At 41.7% G+C, this 27,190-nt stretch overlaps 2 protein-coding genes across 6 annotated transcripts in view; one reads left to right on the forward strand and one right to left on the reverse strand.

Annotated features, from left to right (window-relative positions):
* Positions 1-1,828: 1,828 nt before the first annotated feature.
* TMED2 (transmembrane p24 trafficking protein 2) lies at positions 1,829-9,834 on the reverse strand. Of its 2 annotated transcripts, XM_073313181.2 has the most exons (5): positions 9,578-9,834; positions 7,152-7,344; positions 6,691-6,711; positions 4,416-4,523; positions 1,829-2,581 (listed from the first exon to the last, which is right to left on the reverse strand). In XM_073313181.2, the coding sequence occupies exons 1-5, from the start codon at positions 9,755-9,757 to the stop codon at positions 2,457-2,459; spliced, it is 627 nt and encodes a 208-aa protein (XP_073169282.1). In that variant the 5' UTR covers positions 9,758-9,834; the 3' UTR covers positions 1,829-2,456. The 2 variants fall into 2 exon arrangements, with proteins under 2 accessions (XP_073169282.1, XP_073169283.1); XM_073313182.2 differs by lacking the exon at positions 6,691-6,711 and having other exon boundaries at positions 9,578-9,827.
* An 11,055-nt stretch (positions 9,835-20,889) lies between these two features.
* Positions 20,890-27,190, forward strand: part of RILPL1 (Rab interacting lysosomal protein like 1) — a 40,195-nt gene continuing 33,894 nt past the window's right edge. Inside the window, exons 1-3 of one of the 4 annotated variants that reach the window (XM_073313178.1) lie at positions 21,479-21,560; positions 25,200-25,282; positions 25,867-26,017. In XM_073313178.1, the coding sequence (XP_073169279.1) occupies positions 25,957-26,017 (61 nt within the window). In that variant the 5' untranslated portion in view covers positions 21,479-21,560; positions 25,200-25,282; positions 25,867-25,956. Of the gene's footprint in view, positions 21,561-25,199; positions 25,283-25,866; positions 26,018-27,190 lie in introns of all 4 variants that reach the window. The other 3 variants (XM_073313176.2, XM_073313177.2, XM_073313175.2) reach the window with 3 other exon arrangements.

Genomic DNA, 27,190 nt, shown 5'->3' on the forward strand with positions numbered 1-27,190 from the left:
ATGGCGGCTCAACCAAGGACAGATTGTAGATGTGCTAGGAAAGCAGCAGCACTAGTTATGTGGATACTACCTGGATATGCATGGTAAAATCCAGATCTTGATGATGATACAGAAATGTGCTTGTCACTTTGGTGGGTAGATTAGACCTGAATCAGAAAGCACTAGTCAGCAACATAATTGCACAGCAGCTAGAAGATGGACAGCAGATAGTTGTACTGGTGCTTGGAAAGCCCATGAAGTTCTTCAGGCTCCTATGTGGATACATCCAGCGAAGTGAGCTGTAGCTCACGAAAGCTTATGCTCAAATAAATTGGTTAGTCTCTAAGGTGCCACAAGTACTCCTTTTCTTTTTGCGAATACAGACTAACACGGCTGCTACTCTGAAACCTATGTGGATACTCTTTCACAAGCAGTCCAGGTGCTTTCACCTGTACCAGCTTGAAATAAGAAAAAGATTCCCTATCTCCTCTTCTGCTGAGTCAGATGTCTCAATTTTTACAGTTGTTTTTATTTAGTTTTGCATGAACACTATAGGGTATTAGTGAAATGCAACTATTATCCTGCTGTTTTAAACATAAAAAAGCCTCCCTACAAAAATAAAATAAGCATTTTCCATCAAGCATCTACTCTTTGCTAAACATCCCATTTTAAACATTTTCTTTACATGCCCTCAAATACCCAACTCTAATCAAACTGTTTTGGACTTAATGCTAAAGCAACTAGTGCCCAACTAGCTTTCCCTGCAAAAATCAGGCCAAATAGTTTGTACTCATTTGACTGTATATTTAGTTCAAAAACTTTCCACAGGTTGATAAGAAAACTAATAAAATTCAAATACAAGTGTGGCTGCACGTTATTAGTAAAAGCTGTATATTTAGTATTGTCCAAAATTTCTTTTACCCCATAAACAGAGTAGGATATTCCAACTAAGGTGTATTTTTCTTTGCACTCTTTTTCTAAAAATATTTTAAAAAGCAAAATCTCAAACATGAAAAGGTAGAGAATGTCCTAGTTAACGGTCAAAAGACAAAACCATTTTTTTAAGAATTTATTTATTGAACCTGGGTCATATTTAGATTCACAAGCAATTTTAAATGTACATCTTAGAATTCAATTTTGAAGTGTTTCACACAAAAATATTGGCACACAACAGTTGCATTAAGGTGTAACAGCCACCCTTTTTGAAGAACTGCTGCAAGTGTTTGCCCAAGGTTGAAAAAGTTTACTTGGAACATGAAAACCTGTAACAAATTTTAAATTAATTGTACAAAACGGTTGTGTGTTACTTGTAGACCTTCCCCCCCCCCCCCTCTTGAAAAGACCCCATCCCATTCCAAAAAAAAAAAAAAAAGAAAAAAAAAGAAAAAGATTACAACTAATATACATCAGTCACAACATAATCCTGGATCAGCACCCACACCATAAACGAGTCTTTAAATTTTTTAAACCCAGCATCAGATACCAAGAAAATAAAGTAATTGTTTATACAAAAAATGAAATCCACATGTGCCTGAAATAAAGAAAAAACACACCAGTACCTAGCATTATGCTAATTAGGACCAGATAATGGCAGAAAATACCACTTAAAATAAGGGCTGCATAGCATTGCAATAAACCCCAAGAACCATTAACCCTTTGGCATCAGAAATCCAGATTTCCTGAACACTGGTGCATTCTGCAATAGTGCCAACAGTATGAGCTTCAGACCTGCAAGCACTATGAGGTTAATAACTACTGTTTGCCAAGACACTGCACACAACTGGCTTTGATAGTTATAAACCTGTGAAACTGAAGCCACATAATTGTCTGGTAATAAAAGGAAAGCATGTATTTTAATATCAATGTTTAATTAAAAAGAATGTAGGGAACAAATCAATGTAATTAAGATCATTACGGTGGATTTTTTTTGTGACCAAGTATGCATACTACAATGGAAATGCCAGCTGTCTTCTATTCATTATCAGTCATATTAGAATGAAGTTCTGCTTCATTTGCCCTTCTGGGCAGTACATGAAAGTGAAGAGGGGATTATTTTCATTCCATAATGTCTACTGCAGGATTAAAGATGTGAAGAATGCAAATAGTCACTTTAGGACCTTTCACTGTTTCCCTAAACAGAATTGCAATTAATTATGAAAACAGAAAAAAATTAGAAAAAGACAGTAACGTTGCTTATTACTACGTTTGAATTATAGCATTTGCAGTCTGTTTAGACCTCGCTTAGCATAAAGACTAGGCAGATTTCAAGTGAAAAAATTATGCCAATTAAGTGACAAGATATTTTAACACAGCTTTTGCTACAGAAGATATATAAAAACATTTCATTTTAACTAGGAACTTAAGCAAATAAGTTTTATAGTTCAGAAATTAGGGTTTAGAAACTAAATGATATTGTTTTGTGACCAAGATGTTTGGTAGATAGTAAAGTGAGTGTTTGGGATCATGAGGAAAAGTTCTTAAACAACTCTTCGGACTTCAAAAAATCTCTTCAGGTAGTAGATTTGTCCCAGTGTCATGGCAACTAGTACAAGTGCTTCAAAGAATGACCAGAGGACCACTCTGCTGTTTGTGTTGTCATTAACTGTTGGAGAAAAAACAGAAGTATATGATTACTAAAATATTTAAATAAGTATGGCGTAAGGTATTAAATAAGGTCTATATGGTTATGACGGCAAGCACTATACACATCTGTACATTCATCCATACAACCCTTAGAATGCTGGCGTACTCTGCAGTCACAGCCAAGTGGTCTAGGATGACTGTGTTACTCTCTAAAAGGTCAATAAAGCTGACAGACAGGACACATCACTCTAAAATTACAGCTACAAAAGGGTTATAAGATCTAAAGGTCCAAGCAGAATTTGCCAGTTACATGTCCATTTTTCCAATCCAAGGGGCAATTTTCCTACTGGAATTATTTCAGACACCAGAAGCTCTTTCAATCTCAGTCATGAGTTGCAGCACCTTTCAATGCCCTATCCCATCTCCATGAGAATGCTTACTAACCCAGACTAAGTTTGATGGCCGCACCTGGTACCTTACTCCAGATTTACTCCCCTGCTTTTTTCCCCTTTAGTGCAACAATTGCATTTCCTAACTTCACAATATCAAGTCTATCAATCCACTGTTCTACAGAGTCAGTACCATTTCCAATATTGATAAAACAAAAATACAGCCAACTACCACTAAAACTGGTTAGTTTACACATACTGCAAAGCATTTGTACTGTAAACATTTAAAGAGTTCACTGGCATGTCAAGAATGAGCTGTTACTCTCAGGTAAAATTCTAGAATAATGCTGGTAGTAACAGCAGCAAACTGTTTGAGTCATGTGACAACTAGTTTGCCACTGCATTTAAAACACTCTCTCCTAGAGCCTAATGTTATACCATCATATCTTCTATATCCTTTAAAAAAAAAAAACAGCATAATAGACACTGTTAGGAAGACAGAAACTGGATATGGATATCTAGTTCACAAAACGTTAGGTCAATTCTTTTGCAGTAATCATTATTGCTTGAAGAAAGCATGAAGACACATTCTTCCTGGATGTGAAATTATGAACACGGACCACAACTGCTAGAACCAGTGTAATGAAATGCAGCAATGGAAGAATTTAATAATTGGATTTTGTTTGATGGATGTCCCCTCAGGAATCTGCCTCATTTTCCCCAAGCCTTTGATTATGTTTCTCTTTATGAAAAACTATCAAGGTAATTTTGAATCCATGAGGATAAGGAGACATTGATGTTAATGTACATTTATAAATTCAGCCCTAAAGTAGTGGAAAATTATATGTATTGAATCTTTTTAAAAATTAAGTTCCTATACAGAAAGTTCTAACGTACAGTTATGTGTTTCACAGGAAAACAGATTTTCCCTTTATTTGTACTGTATTTATTCTATCTGCCAATTCTATTTAAGTAGTGGGGATTGCGTCTTAGACCCTGTTCACCTTCCTCACATGAGCAGCAATAGTTCCACTAATGTCCAAAGGCCTATCTCTGCATAAGGAAGACAAGGTGAATTAGGCTCAATTACAGCAAAGCAAGCCAGACTTATTTTATGAATGAAATAATGCATCCATCTACCACCAGAAAATGTATCACTGACCTTGAGACATTCATGAACATACCATTTACTAATTACAAATAGTTCCTGCTTTATCTTTCAAATTTTACACTGGCAAAGCAGATATACATTTTGCATAACAGAATTTTTTAGTTACACTAGGGACAACCAGGTTTAAAGAAAGAAATGAAGTGATATGACATTGAGATCCTATCATGCTAGCAGAACTTGAGAGTTTTAAAATTCTCAAATAACCAAATGTAGTTTCTAGATACTTTCCCTAAAGCTCAAAATATCCAACATTTAAGAAAAAAACAGCATGCAAGTCAAAGAAAGCCACATACTTGCTCTGTGTATTCTCTCACGAACTTCCATGTACTCCTGTTCATGCTTTACAGCTGTCATGGCCACTGCTAACTCATTAATCATCTCTTCTAGCTTGTTCTGATGAGCTGCAGAATAATTTTAAAAGATGTCAGAAAGGCTGTATTACTGACATATCAAAAACAGCTTCTCCTGAAAGTGGATGAATAGTTATATTTAATTCCATACTATGGTTAGTTTTGTAAAATGTAGTCTATACAGCTGAAAACTTTTCAACCTTGTCGGAAAAGATTGTTCGATAAGTAAATCTGATATTGACAATGATGGGAACAATATTTCTAAGAATCTCAGAGTCAGGTTCACAGGTTTCTTCCTTTACAATTTTATTTTACATTTGGGTAGGCCTCCTTCTCCATGGTATCTAACTTGGAGGCCAGGGCAGGGCTGACCAATTTTATAGTCAACACAGATCAGTGACATTCAACATATATATACACACACACTTTTCCAGAGAAGCAGGGTGCAAAATTTATCTGATCATATCAAATCAGTACAATATTGTGCTAATGCCTGTCCTGCTAGGATTACCTTCACTATACGTCCTTCAAACACATTCTCTTAAATAGTACAGAGCTTTAATGCTAATTTGCCAACAGCACAGCAACTGAGAATTTAGTTTAAACTTGTGATGTTGGCTAAACAAGATAAGTTTCTGAAGAGATGTGTTTGGCTACTCCTCTTGTGACCTTCCTTTGTAGTTGACATATGGGATAAAACAAGTTCTGAAGGAAGACACCTTTCCTTCCAAGTACTGGCATGACATGACAGTGGCCTGATAATGGAAGAGGAAAACAACACCAGATGATTATCATAGAACAATGGCTTGAGGTGGCTCACCAGATGCTGGGAGCAAGACAGCTAGTATTTAGTTTGGATGTCAGATGACAGTAGGATACAGTTTACTGCCTTCAGTGCTGAGAGCAATGTGCAACTCTGTAACATTTAGATTAATAAAGTGTACTTATCAGAATTCTCTAGCACCAAGAACTTCAAGTCACTCCCCCAAACGTTGACCTCTGCTACTAACAGTTCAGATATCTTGCAGGAATTATCTACAAGTTCAGGACAATTCATGGGACATTTAAGGACAATACTTGGGAGCCACCATACTATTACCTTTGCTTGTAAATGGCAGATATTTTAGATGCAGCCTTAAATGCTACATGAAGGACCTTTTTCTTTCAGCAATAAGAGAAAGAAGAAGGCTGTTCAAAAGCCACACTTTTTTTAGGAAGGAGGAAATAACTCATGAGTTATGAATTCTGTCACCAAAAAAACCCTTTATAGTTGCCTGAGCAATACTGACCTTACCTTACAGATATCAAGATACACCACCCATTCTCATGGCCAGCTGGCTACTGCAATATGGGTAGCTTATTAGTAAGAACAAAGATCACTACTGTATGGATTGTTTAAACATGCTGAAAAGATACTTGCTTACAGGCAAACATCTGCCTTAAGCTGAAGAAACTAGACTTGTGTCAGTATTCTGCATGATAGGTGTGCTATTCACAGACTTGAGAGAATCTTTTAACTATCTCTTATGAATAAGAACTCAGTTAGAAAATTGTTAAATATTTCAAGAAAACGTCAAGCACTCACTTCACACATGGGTTACATATCTGCTATAATAGAAGACAAAAGGTAATACTGTCTTCTTGCTAATTACTGTACTGTAGCATGATTTTCTAAATTTTATGATTCAGTCTGTTTCCCAAAACCTTAATTGAATTCTACAGTAAATGACATCTGTTGTAATTTTTCACTTACAGGTTATGCATTAGCTGTAAGATTATATTACAAGGAATATAATATGGTTCATTCCCCTCCAAAATGCTCTCAATTCCCCATGCCCACTTTAATACCAGAAAGCAAAACAACAACCATGAAATATCTAAAGTTACTAGGTGTTCAGTATTTTAAATTGAATTCTATTTAACAAAAACTCCTGATTATGTCTCCTGCTAGCCATAAATAACCCCCTGAAGACAAATCTTCATTAACAGTTTAAGGGCCTGATCCTGAGAGATGCTAAGCACCCAGACCTCACAATAGAAGCTGCAGGTGCCCAGCATCTATCAAGATCAGACCTTCATTTTGTGTAGTTTATTAAAAAGACATTCTCATGCTAACAAACAGATGTTAGAGAAGAGGAAAAGCACAAGTTAGATGTTAGTAAATAAACATATGCAAAAGACAAGATGCTAATGAGCTTTCAAAAAGCAGTACACATACCATCCCAGGTATCTCCACCACCTAGGGAAAAGTGTAAGAGATGAACAGAGTACAGGACAAAAAGCTGCAGATAAACCAGTAATTTACATGGCTAGGAGAAAATTACATATTAGCACACTTATCAAAGAATTCAATTAATGCATGTAGTAATCTACACAGCGCTGAGCACCTCAACTGGAAGTGTGAAACTTAGGAAAAGACTAAAGAATGAAAGCATTAGTTCCTGCAGGCAGCAGAACGATTCCCAGTCATTTTGCATTATGTTGTATAGTAGTGTCTAAAAATATTTAGACCCAGTTGTAGCTGCTCAAGAAAATGACAAACTAAAGTGACTAAATGAGATAAGAATTCTGAGATTTCTTGTACAGTACTTCGGAAGGATGTGTGCAGAGAAAAGCTTCTAAGTTTAGTGTTTCAAGGTCACAAATCAGAACCATTTTCCTTCCAGAAGTTCTTCTCACCTTCTGTCTCCATGTCTTGCCCTTTTGGAGCTTCTCCAATATCAATAGTGAACATCACTATCTTAGGAGTCATGGTGGACATTCTGTTGCTAAAGCAAAACTTGTAAGTTCCATCCATATGAGCAGCAAATGTGTATTTTCCACTGGACTCTCGGTCTCCTTTATAAATCCCTTTATTATCAGGCCCTGTAATCTGGGGGCAAAAAAAGAAATTTCACTACTCTGTGTGTGTGTCTTGAAATCATGCATTTAGAAAAAGCAAATTTAAACTAAACTCATGATATTCTATCTGGACACAGCACTCCTACAATTGATATGCAATACCAACAGAATCTATATAATCTCTTACGTCCCACAACCAAAAAGCAGTATGACATTTTTCTATCTGCATTAGAACCTTTCAGAAAACACCTCTGTAACGTGATGCAAATGGCTTTTTAACTGCCAAGACTTGCATTATCTTTCAACGGTCAAGATGAACATTATCTTATGTTTACTTTTGGATGCTAAACACAGAACCCTAACCTCCATTTCTGTCAGGAAAGTAAATGAGAAACTAACTTACTTGTTTTGACAAATCACTATTGTTTAAGTATACGATTCTGTGCTGCTGTAGGTGCCATTTTTAGGATATAACTGAACCAGTGTACTGACAACTTGTGGTCATTAAGATGTTAAGGCTCTTGTTTGCCAAAAGTAGAGTGTTGAAACTTGCGTCTTGGCCTTGTTTCATTACATTCTGCTGCCCTAGATATCGTGAGTTTAAACTGCATTTAATACTTTTCCTCAATACCTCTCCTATCTATTGTATAATGTCACTGCATAACTGCAAAAAGCACCAAGAAGAGGTATTGCTACATCTAGTCATTCCACTCACAAAATCACCCTCAGTATTGTCCTTCTTTATTATATCTCACATCCTCTTGAGAAAGCGCTCAAGATAAGCCTAATATTTGCCATGTTCTACTTCAAAGCTGACTGCATCTGTGGTTGGTTAAGAGATTCCATTTGTAGACTGAAGTGTCTTTGGGATTCTTTGAGATGAAGTGTGTACATTATTCTCCTACTGACCTGGATTTCTTTGGGGGGAGGGCAAGAGGGGGAAGGTGTTAAAAAAATTAACAGCCCACGATTCATAACATGTCAGTCAAATCCAACTAAGTTAAGTCCAAATTCATGCATCAAAACTAGGAAACTGCTGTGGGCCCCCCAAACTAATCAGCACTATTCTGTAAGAAACATCCCCTACCACATCCCCTGCTTATTTTGAAAGCTTTCAAAAGAGGATGTGGGATAGAGAAAGGAAGGAAGGTTTTAAGAGGGTGGTTTTGAAAGTGCAGTTACTAGACATAGTAGTGCCTTTTCCAGGTGCTTTCTGCAGTTATATTGACAATAGAGAGCAGTTGGCCTTGGGCAACTTGATCTGCAGATGTAATTTAGCCTCTTCTGGGGGAATTTGGACATCTCAAGTTACCAGCAGCAGAGACCATGACCTAGCGTGAGTGTGATAGTGCTTCTGCCAAGTAGAAATTTGGCAGGTAAGCCTGGCATATAAAGAAATGCCAGTGACCAAAGAGAGAGCTATATGAACATTCCAGCCAATTGTGATTAATACATATCTGTCTTCGGATTTATCTCCACCAGGGCAACTCCCATCATCACTCTCCCTACCTTCATAGCTCTGAGCTCTCCCCATTACTAGCCATTAGGCTACTAACTGCTCAGGGTGCAAACTCTCTTCCATTCCCCCCCACCCCGGGCTGTCAGTAGCTTCACATCCTTGCTCTCACCCGCCTACCCCCACCCAATGGTTACACTCAGAATCCCCTCACACCACAATAGGGCACATCCATACACTGCCCTGGCCCTTAAAGGATCCTGCTTTTACCCTTGATAAGATAGAGCCTGATACAGCTCTGCTCCCTGATGCCAAAAAGCTTCACTTTGCCTCATCAAGGCATTAGTTTATCATCCTCTCTTCAGCACGGGCAGATGGGAAGCTAGGCTGGGCTCTGCTCAAGACATTCCATGCGCCCTGGAGTGAGCCAATACCAGAAGCTGAACCCTCATCCCACCTGAACAGCTGCGCCGCCCCCCCACCCCCAGCCATGGCTAGCCCCCCTTACACTTTAGAAACCAACAGCCCCACAAGCTCAAGGCAATGGCCAAAAACGCCGCCCCTGGCCGCCAGCCATGATGAGAGCCCATCGCTCTCACCTACAGCACGGATCACCCCCTCCATGGCATGGCCTGCCTCGGCCTACCCCCCCCACTCCCCCCGCCAAGGTCAGTCCACAGCCCCAGCTCTCCCTGCAGATCCGCTCCCCACGTCCCGCTCTCGTCCCCTCTCTCCTCACGGGGCCGAGACCCCCGGTTCCCCCCCTCTCTTTACCCGCCCCCGGCCTGCCCGCCCTCCCCCGCCTCACCTCCACGTCGATGTCCAGGAAGCCCCCCTCGGCCACCTCGAAGATGAGCCCCATCTTGGTGCCAGACGGGACCCGCTCCAGGAAACACTCCTCCGCGTGCGCGTCGATGCTCACGAAGTAGCCGGCAGCCGGGGCTGAGAGCGCGGCCAGCAGCGCCAGCACCGCCCTCACCGGCGACATGGCGGAGCCAAGGGGGACCGAGCGGCGCGGCAGAAGGGGGACTCTTCCTGCTCACAGCCCGCCCCTTCCGGGGCACGGGGCCGCCGCTCATAGGCCAGGACAGACCCACTGCCACGTATAGGCTGCGCTACGGTGGCCACCGAGGGACACGCCACGGTGGGCGGTGCCAATCCGTGAGGTGCAGAGTTTGGGGGGGAGGTAAGCGGAATCCGCGCTGCGCAGGGGGCGGTACGGTACCCGACAGGGCCAATCCGCGCAGCGTGGGGAACGGCCGGGGGCCGGAAGGGGACAATCCGCGCAGCGGGATTAGAAAGGGCCCGTCAGAGGTCTATGAGGAGCGAGTCTGGATCAGGGATCTGTGAGACCCGGATGGGGATGTCAGCGCACAAAGGGGCCCCGCGGGACGGGGCAGGAGCCTCCCGGGGGGGAACCCCTGAGGCCAGTGGGGGAGGGGCCGGGCCGGGCCGGGCCGGGCCGGGAGGGGGCCGTTAAGAGACAGAGGGGAGTTCAGGTAGCCAGAGCCCACCATGGAGCAGGTTGCAGCAGCTGCAGGTTCCTGTCACGGGTTACCCCGAGCTGGGCTCGTTACGGGCACAGTGGTGAGGTTCACCGGGTTGGGATCGCTGCGGTGAAGAATTGCCAAGGCTTCCAGCAAAGCCAGGCATAACAAGGGCTCCGCTCTCTCTGACCTGGTTCTTCCACTGCACCCGTCCTCTGGAAATGCCCGATAGGGTCCCCCAGCCTGTGACCTGTGCTGACAAACACTCCCATTGCAAGGTGGACCTAGCATTTGTCCAGTCAAGTAAATATTTCCCCTTACCTGTCAATATTATTTCTTTTATTGGACCAACTTGTGTTGGTGAAAGAGACACGTTTTCGAGCTACACAGGGGTGCAGGACCCGAAGAAGAGCTCTGTGTCACCTGAAAGCTTGTCTCTTTCACACAGCTGTCGGGTCACTAAAAGCTATTCCCTCACCCACCTTGTCTCTCAAGTATCTCAGCCCCAACGTGGCTACAACGCTGTAAAAAATATTTGTTCTGTGTTGTCTGGTTTGTGCTTAAGACAATCCTTTACAGCCACTTTTCCTGCCATGATCAGGAAGCAGAAACTGCAGGGTCTGAATTTGACAAAAGTGAGCTCTAAAGCTGAATAACGTATACTAATTAATGATACTACTCACCAAAACTGAGACAATGTTTACTTACTTTACTAGGATTTATGTTGATAAAAAGCACTTTGAGATTCTTAAGTGAAAGGTGCTACATAAATACAAAGTATTATAAGGCCACTAGAAATAGGACTAGTTGAGCAAGAAAATTAAGCAATGGGGAACTGTAGAGAGAATAGAAATGTAAAATTAGATATCTCAGGCACTGCATTAAAATGTGATGGATATACATATGATATTGCATCACATATGTATGTTTCTAGTCAGATGGTAGGTGCTTTCCATTTGTTAACTGGGACCTCTTTTGTGTACACTTTTCAACGTTAATATGGGAGGAAAATAATCAACACTGCCAGTCACAGAAACAAAGAGTCATGTTTGATTTAATTTTTGTTGTTGTTGCACCAAACCAACAGAAGAGTTTTTAAAGCTAGAGTAAAGGTTGAGCCATCTACCCAAATGTTCATAAGCCGAGACTTGCCAAAGAACCATTGTGATTAACCATCATCTGAGGTAAGATGTGTGTGTCAACATCACATGTATTATTTCGGCTAAAACTCATAAGCCTCGTTTCACTTGCATTTTGTAACCAGTTAATAAGAATATTTGCTGCATGTAGTTAAAGCTCTGCTACAGCTCACTTGCAACTAATGACAAGTAAGACTCATGCTACATCTCTTTCTTGACTGTTCCTTATTCACCAAAGTAGTTCATCTGAAGTCAGCTGAGCTAGCTTTATTAGTCAGAGTTTCAGGCTCAGGTTACAAGTACCTACAGAATAACAAAAAAAAAAACGCTGAATGAATTGAGGAGCTTCCAGCTCCCTGCAACATGTTGATAAGGTAAATTTAAATGGAATATAAAAGTGAGATTAAAACATATTCATGCAGGACTCCTTTAAGTAGTAACTTTTAAAATAGATTCATGCAGAACTCTTTTAAGTATAAGTTGGCTGGGAAGTAAAACCATCCAATTTACCATGGTTTATGTTGCGACAGATAGCTCGGGAACAAACCCAAACACTGTAAACTAACATCAATCTCCTTAAATCTGTTCAGCAAAACAGTATGATACCACATCACAAATGGTTTGGACTAGCCAACAGAATGGTTGGACAAAGTATGGCCCTGATCCTGCAAAGAGAACTGTATAGACCCCTGTGCGTGTGCAGAATCCCATTGACTTCAATGTTGTCTTTGCAGAATCAGGACCTATGGACAAAGAGAGAGACAGCATTTAACATAAGCAATAACATCATCATTAATTATGATGATTGAAATGAAGTAAGGGCACAGTGAGCTCAAAACCTTCATTTATTAACAAAAGGAACATTATAACTGTCTAAATTACTGTCTTGATCATGAATTAGGATTTTCGGCATTTTAGGAGAACTTGTTGAAATACATATTGGGCACTAAGACTAGATGAGGCTTTGCCAAACCCACTTTTGAACAATGCTGTAACAAAATGATTTCTAATTTAAGAGAGAGCTAAGCAATACGGGTAAATTCCCATATTAAATTTGCATAGTGAATCTTGACTCAAGTAATCTGTTCTCCCTAAATTAAGGGAACTTCAAGCACATAGAGAGAGCAGATAATTTCACACAAAATGAACATCAGAGTGCGGGGCAACTTATTAATAGCTCCTGATTGTTTGAAGACAGAAGCAAAGTATCTCAGGAGTGGAGCAATTTCAGTCTCTGAAAGGAGGTGACTTTATATCCTCACATAATTCAGTTTTACTTGTCTGTATGATACTTATACGGTTGTACCTTCCATCCAAGGATCTCAAAGTGCTTTACAAACATTGATTAAACCCCACAACACACCTATACATTAGGCATGAAAGATATTATTATCCCCATGTTACAGAAGGGGAAACTGAGATACAAAGTAGTTTCATGATGTCTAAAATCACATAGCAAATCAGCATCAGAGCTGGGATTAGAGCTAAAGTAGTGTCCCTTAGATGATAGCTTTGGAATTATACTTTGTTGTTGTTGGCATCAATAAAATGTTTGTTTGCGTGGGATGATTTGTTTGTTTTGTCTTGTTTTCAGAGGTGACCAGGTTTGTTTCAATCACAGACAGATGATTTTCTTGGATCTACTGCAAGTTGCAGGACTCAACGCAAGAAAAATTCCCACAGAGGTCATTAAGAGTTTGAGGTATATTAGTGCAGCAGGATCAGGCCATAATTCTTAAATCACTGCTGTATCATAGAAGTAAGATATGGAAACTGCCTATTCAATCATTGAGTTCATTCCTTTTGAGGGCAAGATCATAGAATCATAGAATATCAGGGTTGGAAGGGACCTCAGGCGGTCATCTAGTCCAACCCCCTGCTCAAAGCAGGACCAATCCCCAACTAAATCATTCCAGCCAGGGCTTTGTCAAGCCTGACCTTAAAAACTTCTAAGGAAGGAGATTCCACCACCTCCCTAGGTAACGCATTCCAGTGTTTCACCACCCTCCTAGTGAAAAAGTTTTTCCTAATATCCAACCTAAACCTCCCCCACTGCAACTTGAGACCATTACTCCTCGTTCTGTCATCAGCTGCCACTGAGAACAGTCTAGATCCATCCTCTTTGGAACCCCCTTTCAGGTAGTTGAAAGCAGCTATCAAATCTCCCCTCATTCTTCTCTTCCGCAGACTAAACAATCCCAGTTCCCTCAGCCTCTCCTCATAAGTCATGTGTTCCAGTCCCCTAATCATTTTTGTTGCCCTCCACTGGACATTTTCCAATTTTTCCATATCCTTCTTGTAGTGTGGGGCCCAAAACTGGAAACAGTACTCCAGATGAGGCCTCACCAATGTCCAATAGAGGGGAACGATCACGTCCCTCGATCTGCTGGCAATGCCCCTACTTATACATCCCAAAATGCCATTGGCCTTCTTGGCAACAACAGCACATTGTTGACTCATATCCAGCTTCTCGTCTACTCTAACCCCTAGGTCCTTTTCTGCAGAACTGCTGCCTAGCCATTCGGTCCCTAGTCTGTAGCAATGCATGGGATTCTTCCATCCTAAGTGCAGGACTCTTGTCCTTGTTGAACCTCATCAGATTTCTTTTGGCCCAAGCCTCTAATTTGTCTAGGGCCCTCTGTATCCTATCCCTACCCTCCAGCGTATCTACCTCTCCTCCAAGTTTAGTGTCATCTGCAGACTTGCTGAGGGTGCAATCCACAACATCCTCCAGATCATTTATGAAGATATTGAACAAAACTGGCCCGAGGACTGACCCTAGGAGCACTCCACTTGATACCGGCTGCCAACTAGACGTGGAGCCATTGATCACTACCCGTTGAGCCCGACAATCTAGCCAGCTTTCTATCCACCTTATAGTCCATTCATCCAGCCCATACTTCTTTAACTTGCTTGCAAGAATACTGTGGGAGACCGTGTCAAAAGCTTTGCTAAAGTCAAGGAATAACACATCCACTGCTTTCCCCTCATCCACAGAGCCAGTTATCTCATCATGGAAGGCAATTAGATTAGTCAGGCATGACTTGCCCTTGGTGAATTCATGCTGATTGTTCCTGATCACTTTCCTCTCCTCTAAGTGCTTCAGAATTAATTCCTTGAGGACCTGTTCCATGATTTTTCCAGGGACTGAGGTGAGGCTGACTGGCCTGTAGTTCCCAGGATCCTCCTTCTTCCCTTTTTTAAAGATGGGCACTAAATTAGCCTTTTTCCAGTTGTCCGGGACCTCCCCCAATCACCATGAGTTTTCAAAGATAATGGCCAATGGCTCTACAATCACATCCGCCAGCTCCTTTAGCACTCTTGGATGCAGCGCATCTGGCCCCATGGACTTGTGCTCGTCTAGCTTTTCTAAATAGTCCCGAACCACTTCTTTCTTCAGATTATGCCCTACAGTTCTTTATCTTATCTAATTATGTGTTTCAAGTACCTACAAGGTTAGCCTTGTCAAAGTTGAAAAGATTATTTTAATAATATTTCTTACCCTGAATAAATTCTGAAATGCATTTAATTGCATTTCTGACCCAACTATGACCAGTGGCCTTTATTGAGAATGTTGGAGACATACGGTTTTGGGGAACACTTTCAGAAGTGGATTAAAATAATCTACCAAAATCCTATAACATGTATTTGGGGAAAGATCACAAAAGCTGAGCCAATACCATTATAAAGTGGAACAAGACACGGGTGTGCTTTACCACCCTTATTATTTGATTTAATTATTGAACCATTAGAATAAAAGATCAGGGACACTGCAGAAATGCAGGGAATAAGTGTATTGGGAATAGAAAACAAAGTTTCATTACATACGAATGACCTTATGCTTTTTTTACAAGTCATAAATGAAAGTAGGCCAGTATTACATGAAATAGTTAAAGATTTTGGTCAGGAATTGGGATACAGATTAAACTACTCTACATCAGCAATACTAAACCTTGGCTTCATATGATCCCAATAAATGATATATACCCATGGAAAGCAGTGGGTAATGACATTATATATTTAGGCATTAATGTATCACTAACGTGGGGGAGCTGTTTAAATTAAATACTGAGCCATTAATGACAATTATTTACAATGACCTAGAAAATTGGGTATTATTACCAAAGACTTTGATAGGTAGATTTCATGTACTTAAAATTCATATCCTGCCCAGGTCTTGTATCCTTTTTTCCATTATTCCCTTTACATCTCTGAAAAAAATCTTCAAGAAATTAAACAAACTTATTCAGAGATTCTTATGGTCAAATCAGAATCCAAGTATCAAAATGGAATGGCTGGAATGTCCAGTTGAAATGGGAGGCCTGGCATTATGAAACTTCAAGAGATACTATAAGGAAGCACAAATTAGACAGGTACTGGAATGGCTCTCTAATACTGAGAGTACATCATGGATACAGAAGCAACAGACACTGACAAACCCAATCTCATTATATAATTATGTGCTCAGCTGGATCATATCCTATTATTCTGGCACCCAGAAATACCACTTGCTACTTAAAAGTGCACTTACTAATTGGCATACATGAGGCATAAAACCAAACAAAAAGAGCAGATCTCAGTAATATCAACATAAAAAAAAAAATTTGCTTTCAAACCCCAGCTGAATGATGTTGGGGCAAATATTACTATGATAAATGGAAGGATTTATTTAGGTATGGACAACCCTTCAAACAAACAGATGTAGCTGATATATTAAAAAAAGAAAAGTATGCACAATATGAGTTTACACAGATTGCTTATCTTTTATTTATTAAAAATACTTTCAGAGAAGAAAGGAACAGACAAAACTATCTGTATTTTACAATTGTATATGTGGTCTTCAAATTTCAGCGATCAAGATTACGTGTAGAATGTATAATCTCATGACTATGTTTTTAAAGAACAAATCACATAAAGCTATTGTCATGGAGTGCAGACTAAATCTGAAACAACAGTAAAATAATAGAATGAGATAATGCAGATGATAGTTATTGTCTCTAATACTAACCAAGTAGTGCAAATTCAGTACTTTTTAGTTTACACAATGTATATTTCTCCATCTCTATATAATAAAATGCATAGTATTGCCCCAGATATTTGTATGAAATGCAAAACAACCAGACCCTCTTTCACATACGATATGCAGCTGTTGGATAGTAAAAAATAAAATTAGAAAACCATCTTGAAAGAAATAAAAAAAAACAGAGATAGAACTTGAACAGGACTTAAAGACATGTATATTGGGAGTTGGACCATTAAAATGATTCAAACAAGGAATAAAGAAGTTACTCCTATTCTTGCTCTTTATAGCAAAAAAAAAATCTTAAATTTGTGGACACGGGCAACGATTGCTACTTTAGATGACTGGAAAAACTATTAACAGAATATCTTATCAAGGAAGGTTTAAATTATGTGAGAACAGTCCCAGACAAATTCTGAAAAAAACCCAGATAAAAGAAGTAGTATGCCTTGCACAGGAAAACAACAGAAAGAATTAAGTCATCGATATGCTTTGAGAGAGAGACACTCCTGTATTTTGAGGATAGTCAAGAAGAATATACGCAGAGGATAATAACTGAATTACATCTCCTCCCCCTTCCACCATTAGCTTTCCTTTGTATCTTCTTGAGACTTGCCCCCCCAAAAAACATTCAGCTCCCCCCCCCAAAAGTAATAGGAATGATTACACATATACATATGAACCATGCTAAGGTTGTGTTTAAGTAGGTTTGGGGCGACGGGAAGAAAATATTAATGGTATAACATGATATGGTAAATATACAATGTTGCTTAAAATGTTAATTTTGTATTGAGATATGGGTCTATCTGTGTCAAGACAATGTAATCGTAATTTCTTATTGTTAATTACTCAAAATATCAACAAATAAAATCTTTTCCCAAAACAAAACAACTGTTAGCCGTGCTTGTCTTACTAAAACTGTGATACTGGCAGTATGGGACATTTTGATTAAACATTCAGGTTGCTTATTTTGATTAAGTCCCAAACCACAATGTATGGATGATGCTTCATAATAGACAAAATAAATGGAGCCAAACATTTAGAGATCTTTCACGTATTAGCAGAATAGCAGGGGAGATGTTTTCAATCATATTTTACATACTTTTATAGTAAGAGCTGAAATAGCTTTTCTAATTAAAAGCAGGGTACTTAAGATGAAGACTCCAAAATGAATTGAAACTGATAGTTCATTTGAATTAGTCAAGAGTAAGAAACCAAAACAGTTAATCCACACATTTTGTAAGTCACAAAATAACATTTTCTTCCCACTTTTCAGTAAAGGTTTAATAGCAGAGGCATCCCTGTAGTAAGATCTCATATCACTAAGAATTTGTAACAAAAAATACTACACTATCTTTACAAGTATGCTTCTGAGTAGGGTTGCCGGGCATCCGGTTTTCGACCAGAATGCCCAGTCGAAAAGGGACCCTGGCTGCTCCGGTCAGCAGCGGGAGGCCCCTGTCTGCCCTAGCTCTGTGCGGCTCCCAGAAGGAGCCGCCAGGTCCTTGTGGCCCCTAGGCACATGGGCAGCCAGGGAGGCTCCACGCGCTGCCCCTGCTCCTAGTGTTGGCTCTGCAGCTCCCATTGGTCAGGAACTGCGACCAATGGGAGCTGCAGGGGCAGCATCTGCGGGCGCAAGGGCAGTGCACGGAGCCTCTCTGGCCACCCATGAGCCTAGGGACTGCAGGTACTTGGCAGCCGCTTCTTGGGAGCTGCGTTACATGCCACCAGGGCCCTGCATCCTGAACCCCCTCCCATACCCCAACCTCCTGCCCCAGTCTGAAGTCCCCTCCTGCACCCAAACTCCCTTCCAGAGCCCCCCCAACAGCTTCCCTGAGCCCCCTCTTGCACCTCAAACCCCTTATCCCCAACCCCATCCCAGAGCCCACACCCCCAGCCAGAGTCCTCACCCCCCACGCACCCCAACCCCCTGCCCCAGCTCGGTGAAAGTGAGTGAGGGTGAAGGAGAGCAAGTGATGGAGCGAGCAGGGGTGGGGCCTCAAAGGGGCAGGGCAGGGGTGTTTGGTTTTGTGCCTTTCAAAGTTGGCAGTCCTACTTATGAGGTATCAAATAATTAAAATGAAGTCACATGATGCATTTTGTGATCAGATAAGCCTTGCTTTTTTTAGTTTGTTTGCTAATGGTCTGATCCTGCCAACTCTTATGCACCTGCAGGATTAGGACCTAAAGGTCCAATCCTGCAGTACGCTAGACACCTTCAACTTCCAGTGAAAGGGAACACCCAGCTCTTCAAAGGATCAGGCCCCTTTCCCCTAAGGGCCTGATCAAAAGTCCATTGAAGTCAATGAAAAAACCCCCATTGGCTTCAATGGACTTTGGCCAGGCTCTAATTTACGCTGTCTCTTCCAATCTTTAGGGTGAATTAGTGATGTTCTACTGTACTTCCCTTTACAGCTATCTCCCTACAGCTGTATCTAGCCTTGGTTTTTGCTATCCTATCCAATTTATTATTCTTTTTTGTCCCATCCACATTCGTATGTAAGGCTGGGCAATTTTTCCTGATTGAGTCTGTGGTCACGTGGATTCTTTTTTCATCTTTATTTAACCCAGACAAGATATTCAGTTCACAGCACATTTGTTCCTCTAAGGTACCCTGGTGTGGCCTTTCATGTATTCTCATTATACTCCCATAGCTTTTCATGCCCCCTTAGACCATGTTTTCCATGAAGTGATGACTTTGCTGTTATTCACTCTCATCCCTTCTACACTGGAACATTTTTGCCACTAAAAAGTTAGTTAACAAAAAGTATGAAAGTCAATTTTTACTGGATAACCTGGATGCTTTGTGACTAATGCTAAGCAGGGAAGTAGAGCGTTCAACCCAAATAGAACCACACAATTAAATGAACATGAATGCCTCCTGCTCTTGGCCAATATGGGGAAGTTAGTAATTTTACCACTTATGATGGAATGTTAATGTGATCCTGACAGCCGAAGTGAACCAGTTTCACTGCATACTCAGCCCAATGTTGCAAAGCTTCTGTGCATTCAAAGCTCCCACGCATGTCAATGGACATTTTGTGTGTATGAAAGAAATGCAGGATCAGGTCCAAAATCACAGTATATAAGATATTACAGTAAGTCACGTCTTTATTAATTTATTTATTGTAACTTTTCCCCTTATTCCAATCCCATTGTTTGTTGCTGTCATTCATTGTCTAAAATTAGGGCCCTGATCTTGCAGTGCATGGATTGGATTGCAGGATAAGGGTCTAAACTAATCACTTCAGGGCAGATAATGTGATTTTTTTATTTATCTGCAAAGTATCTAATACATTTTTGTGTTCCATATAAATAATAAATTATATACATTTATGAGCATAAGCAAAAAAACCCACTATTAAATTTCAATTAATTTATATACATAGTTTACTATATAAAAAAAACTATTTACATTAAATAAAAATTCTATTTCCAGAGCAAAGTCCAATTCTACAGACAGTTATTACCAATGTCAATGAGACTTCTTATAACATTATGCCTGGTAGTGTTTGCAGGATCAGGCCCAAAGATAAAAACAATGAACAATTAAGCCAGCAAAATCAATTTACTCCAATATTAGGATTCAAATCCTGCAACTGGATCAGTGCTCGGTGGACCCTGTACACCTGAGTAGACACACTGACTTTCATGTTTACAGGATGGGACTCAGATGTTTTCTATCCTAGGTAATGCCACTAACGACAAAGTGACTTCTAATGATGGTAGTAACTAGTTTGTAGGATCAGGTCCTGTGTTCCCACTGCAAAAGACTTTTAAAGTTCATGTTTAAAATTTTTCTATTCACTTAAGAAAGAATTCTCAAAATTTTTGCTGCCTCCTTTTTAAGGTGCTTTGAGATCCACTTATGAGAAAAAATATGAGCTAGATATTAATAAAATATTAAATCTTTTTAATCCAACACAGATTTAAAAATCTCTGTGTTATTTTTGTATCCTAAGTAACATGCTATCACACCATAATTTTATACTACGTAATTATTTGTTACATCAGCATAATAAAACTGTATTACGTATTTTGATGTAGCTATTTTCTTTGTTTGCTGTATAGCAAACAACTGTGGCAAAAGACAAATCTTGTCACTCCGATGAAATCATACCTGCTCTTGAGGAGAGGGGGAAATGAAATCAAGAATATGTAAATCTGTCCAATATTTATCCAGGAGAAATAATAGCGCAGAGATATCAAGCTAACAGTTTTAAGTGAACTTTTACTATTGACATCACGTTTCTCCAGCTTCTCCCCCCCCCCCCCCCCCCCCGCGGGATCAATACTTACACTTTACACAGACGTGCTGTCTGATGCACCACACTGATTTTCAGTGCGGCTGCCGTGTTTTGAGAGGCCGGTGTGGAGAAGTGTAAACCCAAGATCGACCAGCAGGAAGACACTGGTGAGCCTCAGACACGCAGGAAGTATTTCCTAGTGCGGGGAACAAGGCGGGGAGGGGGGGAAGCAGCCTGGTGCATCACGTGCTCCCCAAATCTCGCATCCCCAACTCCTGATATCCCAGCTCGGAAGGCAGCAGGCATGCGTGGTGTCCTCCTCCTCGCATGGTGACAGGCTCGCGTTATTGGCACCGAGCGGGGCGGAGAGGAGGAGGCAGGCAGGGGGGGTGGGATTGGCGGGGGCGCTCTCTGGCTCCAGCTGTTCCGACCCACATGCCAGGCCAGCGCGCAGCCGGCAGCAGCCCCGCTTAACGGGCGAGGCAGCGGGCAGAAGTTGGCAAGTCGCTCCTGGGGAAGGGCCGGCGGCTCCAGCGCTGGGGGGGGCGGCGGCGGCGGCCTATGAGGGACTCCCGGGCGCCGCAGGGACGGGCGAGCCATGGACGGGGGTGGGGGTGTCTCCTCCTCGGCCCTGGAGAAGAACGTGGCGGAGCTGACGGTCATGGACGTGTACGACATCGCCTCGCTGGTGGGGCAGGAGTTCGAGCGGGTCATTGACCAGCACGGCTGCGAGGCCATCGCCCGCCTCATGCCCAAGGTGGTGCGGGTGCTGGAGATCCTGGAGGTGCTGGTGAGCCGCAATCACATCCACCCCGAAATGGAGGAGCTGCGGCTGGAGCTGGATCGGCTCCGGCTGGAGAGGATGGACCGGATCGAGAAGGAGAAGAAGCACCAGAAGGTGGGGGATTTTTTGGGGGGGGGGGCTCTTGTGCATTCACAGCGGAAAGGGGGGGGCTCTTGTGCATTCACAACGGAAGGGGGGGGCGCAATGCTAAACTTGTCCCGCCCGCTTTGCCTTGGGGGAGAAGTGCTCGGACTCCTCTGCAAACTCCTGGAGGGACCCACCGCCCGGCTCTGGGGCGGGGCTGCCGCCCCCCTAAGTCCTGGGACTTCCCGCCGCTGTCGTCCCTCCCCGGCCTTTGCAGACTTTCTGCGCTCGGCGGATTCGAACACAAAGAGCGAGGGGAGCCGCCGGGCCGGGGGCGGGTCCGGGGCGCCAGAGGACATGGGGATGGAGGTGGGAACGGGCCCGGCTCTGAGTGCTAGGGAGCGGGGGTGTGCCAGGTACAAACCGCTTCACGTAGGGACTTTTCCCCGGGGAGATCCGCCGCCCGTGTCCCCTTGCCTCCTGCTTAGCCCGCCTCGCCCTGCAGGCAGCGGCCCTCCCGGGAGCCGAGCAGAATCCCCGGCCAGAGAAGGCGGCTCGTGCCGCAGCGCTCCGTGGGAACTCTGAGGACAATGCCCTGGGGCGGGTAAACAGCCTGCTCCTTAGCCCGACGGGGAAAGACCAAGAGGTAGAAAGCCGGAGCCGAGCAGAACTTCAGCGGGTCTGGCTCCCAGACTCCTGCTCAGTCCACTAAGGCGCTCTGGGGCTGGCCATCTGTCCGTCCAGGACAGGGGGTGCTCTGGGCTGTGGGGCCTATTTCCGTTCCCTCTGTGCGGTGTCCAGTGACTCCTTAGGGTCTGGCTACCCTGTAATTAGACACCTGCAGCTGGCCTGTGCCCGCTGACTGGAGCTCATGGGGCTTGGGCTAAGGGGCTGTTTAACTGCGGCGTAGAAAGTCCAGCTCGAGCTTGGAGCCTCCCACCTTGCAGGGTTCTAGAGCCCAGGCTGCAGCCCCAGCTGGAACCTCTGCACTGCAATTAAGCAGCCCCTTGGCCTGAGCCTTGAGTCCGAGTCAGCTGGCACGAGCCAGCCGCGGGTTTTTAATTGCAGTGTAGACATACCCTTAAGACACCTTTGAGGAGCAGTGGGCACTGCCTGGGGTCGTCTGTTCAGTGCCCTCTTCTGGTCCCCTGATTTTCAACCTTTGACCTCACTTCCATCCCTGTTTTTTCCTTCACTGTCCCACACACTCACTCACTTGTAGCCTGCACTTAGTGGTTCCTCAGGCTTAGCTGAGGGCGTGGGCCTTTAATATTGGGTGGGCCTAGGCCCACCTCTCCCAGATCTGAAAATGGTGTGGCCTCTCTGAGGAGCAATGCAATATTTGGACTAAGCTGCTACCAATAAAGTGCTCCCACTCCTGCTCACCTGGATGCCAGAGACAGACATCCTTTCTCAAACCCTGTTACCCTAATGTGGCAGCAGGTCAGCATGAGCTGCTTTGATTATTGTACTAGAAGTGATGGGGTTTATTTAGAAAACTATCCAAAGGACTGTGATTTGGATAAAAATTGCTTCTTTTAGCAAACTCACTCCTTTGTCATCACTCATGTCTTCTTGTATTGCTAGTTGCTGACACAGATACAAAATAAAGATATTTATAGAATTTCTCAAAGCTAACCCCACAAACTCAACACATATAGTTAAATACAAAACTTCCCCAAACCCTGCAAAGATATCAGGTAGAAATTTAGCTAAATATATTAAAAAGCCCAGTGCTGGGCTAGAGACTTCTCAACTAACATTTTACAGATAGGAATTGTGTGCAATAGTGCCTTTAGAAGTGAAGGAGAAAAAAAGTACTGGTAAATCCCTAGAGAGTGATCTCGTCTCTTTTGATCCACATAACAGACACAATACGGGCATGAGCAGATTCTCTTCCCACTCCTCTTTCCTTGCCCCCCACCTGATCTAGAGAACTATCTCTGCATGAGCAGGTAACTCATTCTCCAGCCCTCTTCAATCCTTGGTCCCTCTGCTAGAATGGGACTGTATCCCTTGACACCTAACTCTCATGGCATTTTTGTGACCAGAGCACCTGTCTGGTAAAAACTACTGTGATTTGAGACCCACCAGCTTATTTTACAGGGGCCATCAAAGATTGAGGTGGTAAAAATCACTTTTTCACTATTAAAAGAGAATGCTACCTATAAAAGAGAATGCTATAATGGGTAGCAGCACCAGAAACTTTAATATTAGTTGATATTCAGTGTGGACACTTCTAAAAGTCAGTGCATGTTTTTAAAAAAGAAAAGTTTACTTATATATGTGATCATCACATGTCATTCTAGGGGCTACACAGTGTGTGGGATCTCTGCATGCTTTGTGTCTGGCAAAAAGTTTAAGCACAGATGTAAGTTTTTCCCATAGACATAAATATTTCAGGGTAGAGAGAATGGTAATACACATTAATATCTGTAACATGGGGATCAGTTTGTCATTCCCCTGTGCTTCTCCAACAGTTCAGCCCCCAACAGAGATCATTCCATCTCTGTCTATTCTGTGAAGCACCAAGCACATTCTTGGAAACTATAAAGTAACAACTACATGAGGCTGAATTTTGGACTAAAATGACTGTGTAATTGGGCCTGAAAATGGATGGCAGTGTGGTTTCATAGACACATAGGACTAGGAGGGACCACCTCGGCCATCAGATCCAATCCCATGCTGTCTCCGGCATCCCCATCATAAAATCCATCATAAGTCTATTAAGTTTCTCCTTAAAACGATTCAGGTTGTTTGTCTCTACAACTTCCAGTGGAAGGCTCTTTTAGAACCTCATTCTTCTTATGCTTAGAAACCTTTTTCTAGTTTCCAGCCTAAATTTATTCATGGCTAGTTTATACCCAGGTGTTCTTATGCCAACATAGTCTTCTAATTTTGTAATAAAGAGTTTTTATTTAGATCTATCATTAGGGGATGGAAGGATCTGATTTTTATTGATAAACATTGGTTTCATGGCACACACGCAAACGGACAAAAAATATTTCCATCAATAATAATCAAAACTTATAGACAAGCAAAGGAAGGAAAATGCTTGTTGAGAACTTCTTAGAGTTTGATTTAAGGATATTTACTTTATATATTTTGACATGTGTTGTTGACAATTTGTATTTTAACAGTTATAAAACTAACTTTTTGAATCTCAAAGTCTACTGTTATTAAATAATTATTGTCTGAACTCTCCCTTAGCTGACTCCCCCCCATAACTTCCTACAACTTTGAAAATTTAAAACTGAAGTATTTTTCCTGATTTTTTTTAAACCCATAGTTTGCACAACTGTGAACATTTAAATTTATACAAATTTAAAATAATTGCTTAAAAATTGATATTATCCATCAAAATTATTTAAAAAATTAATTCTGCCAAGCCTATTTATCATTCAAAGTTTCAGCAAAGTTAACTGTAGCTCTGTGTTAGAACTGTGCTTTGATTTTGAAGTTTCACGTAGTTACAACTCGCTCCCGTAGAATTACATGTGGAAAAATGAGCAAGTAGCTCAGCCTAGGATTCCATGTTCTGAGCATGGCTTTCTTGTTAATCACAGCACATACTTTAAAGTGGAGCATAGATTGCCCACAGGGAGAAATGCTGATATTTGGGATGAAGCTTTCAAAATAAAGATATAAATATGGTCTCCACTGTTCCAGGAGGCCTTTATACTTAGTATCCTGATTTGACCTGTCCTGGAATTGGTAACAGCTGCACTTGACACAAAGTGGCCTGAATAAAGGTAGTTACTATTTTGAATAGTTTTGCTGTTCTCTGTGTAGTTGACACTGCAAAATGTGATTACAGTATATTAGAATAAGAAAAAGCAAGCATAAGCTAATGGTTAAAACAAGCCTGGGTAACAGGAGCTCTGGGTTCCAACATGAAAAAACTCCTCTATGTTCTACAGTATCATACATAGCACCATCACGAATCTAAACTGTACTGTTATGGAACATTGTGCTCTTTAAAAAATAGCATGTCCATCTCTGCCACTGACTGACCTCACAAGTATTGTGAGCTGTGTGTTTATACTACACTTTAAGGCTGCTGCCTAGAAATCAGGGGACCTGGACTCAATTCGTGCCTCTTATATGGACTTCTGATGTGACCTTGAGAAAGGCAACTGAGCCATACAGAGATTACGTGGCTGTCTGTGAAAGGGGAGTAATAATTGAGGTCCTCGGCTAGAAGTTCAGAGTATTATTATAAAAGGATAGCTTTAGAGGAGAATTGCTAGTGTATTCTCCAAATAGTTTTGGGCAAAGGCTATTGATTTTATATATTACAGCATTAATGTTCTGTCATGATCCGGCTTTACTTTAGGAATTAGAACTGGTGGAGGATGTATGGAGAGGGGAAGCACAGGATCTTCTTACCCAAATTGCTCAGCTTCAGGAAGAGAACAAACAACTGATGACAAACCTGTCACACAAAGACATCAATTTCACAGAAGAGGAATTTCAGAAACATGAAGGCAAGTTTAACATTTGAAATTCAGTGATGGTATCTTTGGGTTGTTTTTTTTTTTTTAAGTCATTCCTGATCAAAGTGTCTTGATTGTACATTTCAGCTTGTTCCTGTAGATTGTTGCAGGTCTGTTTTATCAGGATACAAAAGCTGTGAATAAATTCTGGAAACAAAATAAAGATTGGAACAGAGTTATTCACTTGTTTGGATGAGAAACAATTTTAAAAAGCAAAACCTAGTTTTCTTTTGGTTTAACATAAGATTTTTTGAGGATAGCAACTTGTTAAAAATTTCCTTTAATGAGTTTTTTTAATACAGATAGATCTAACCACTTAATAATTGTATATGTAGGATAGTGCGGAAATATACAAATCAGCATTCACACTTGGGCATTTAGTTCAGCATAACTGATCGTAAAGCAATTATTCAGGCTCCCTTCTGCTGAATTGTCAGAATACTAATTAATCCACAACAGGCAGTGTTCAGGGATGGGGGAATTCATATTTTAAAAAATCACCATGTGGTCTCAGATGTCTTGCCAGAACTTCAGAAACCATCTCAATAAATTGCACAAAGAGGGGGAAGTGGTTACAGGAAGGAATTAAACACTAATTCAGGCCTCATAATGAGTTTTATTTTGGGAGAGAGGCTAAATTTATAATCAGGACAGTGCGTAAGCACCAAGGAGAGAGAGCCAGTAACTTTAAGCATTTGCTTCATCTCAGTTCTCAAGTTCGAAAGCTAGCTGGGAGGTTTTGTCTCACATAGTATTAAATGGGCAGAAATCTGATTAGCTGATCATAGTCCTGAACCACAATCCAATACTGCAGTTGGTTCTGTGTGGACAGATGCTAGTGCCCATCTGCAGCCATGCTGACTTCACTGGGTCTCTGCACAGACAGAGACATCCACTTGCAGGATCACAGCGTATTAGTACAACTGCTCAGATCAAAGATCAGAGTAAACATTCAGCTCATTTAAAAATTTTTTAAAAGTAACAGCACTTCATCTAGAGACCTTAAAAAAGCCGGGCACTTACTAGTGACTAATGGCACTTAACCCTTTGCCTCCGCAATGCACCTGCTTCACCAGGGCTGAATTCAAAGCTTAGACTTGAGTACCCTTGTACTTGATCTGCAGAGAGTGTTAATGTCATATTACAAAGGAGGATCTCTTACCC

Source organism: Lepidochelys kempii, chromosome 15 (assembly GCF_965140285.1).
Source record: "Lepidochelys kempii isolate rLepKem1 chromosome 15, rLepKem1.hap1, whole genome shotgun sequence".
Lineage (NCBI taxonomy): Eukaryota > Metazoa > Chordata > Testudines > Cheloniidae > Lepidochelys > Lepidochelys kempii.

Excerpts from the sequence above, each read along its gene's own strand:
- TMED2 (XM_073313181.2), bottom strand. The coding sequence starts at position 9,757 with ATGTCGCCGGTGAGGGCGGTGCTGGCGCTGCTGGCCGCGCTCTCAGCC. Across the intron at positions 7,345-9,577 it reads TCCTGGACATCGACGTGGAG|ATTACAGGGCCTGATAATAA; the intron begins GTGAGGCGGGGG and ends TTTTGCCCCCAG. Across the intron at positions 6,712-7,151 it reads GCAAGACATGGAGACAGAAG|GTGGTGGAGATACCTGGGAT; the intron begins GTGAGAAGAACT and ends ACTTTTCCCTAG.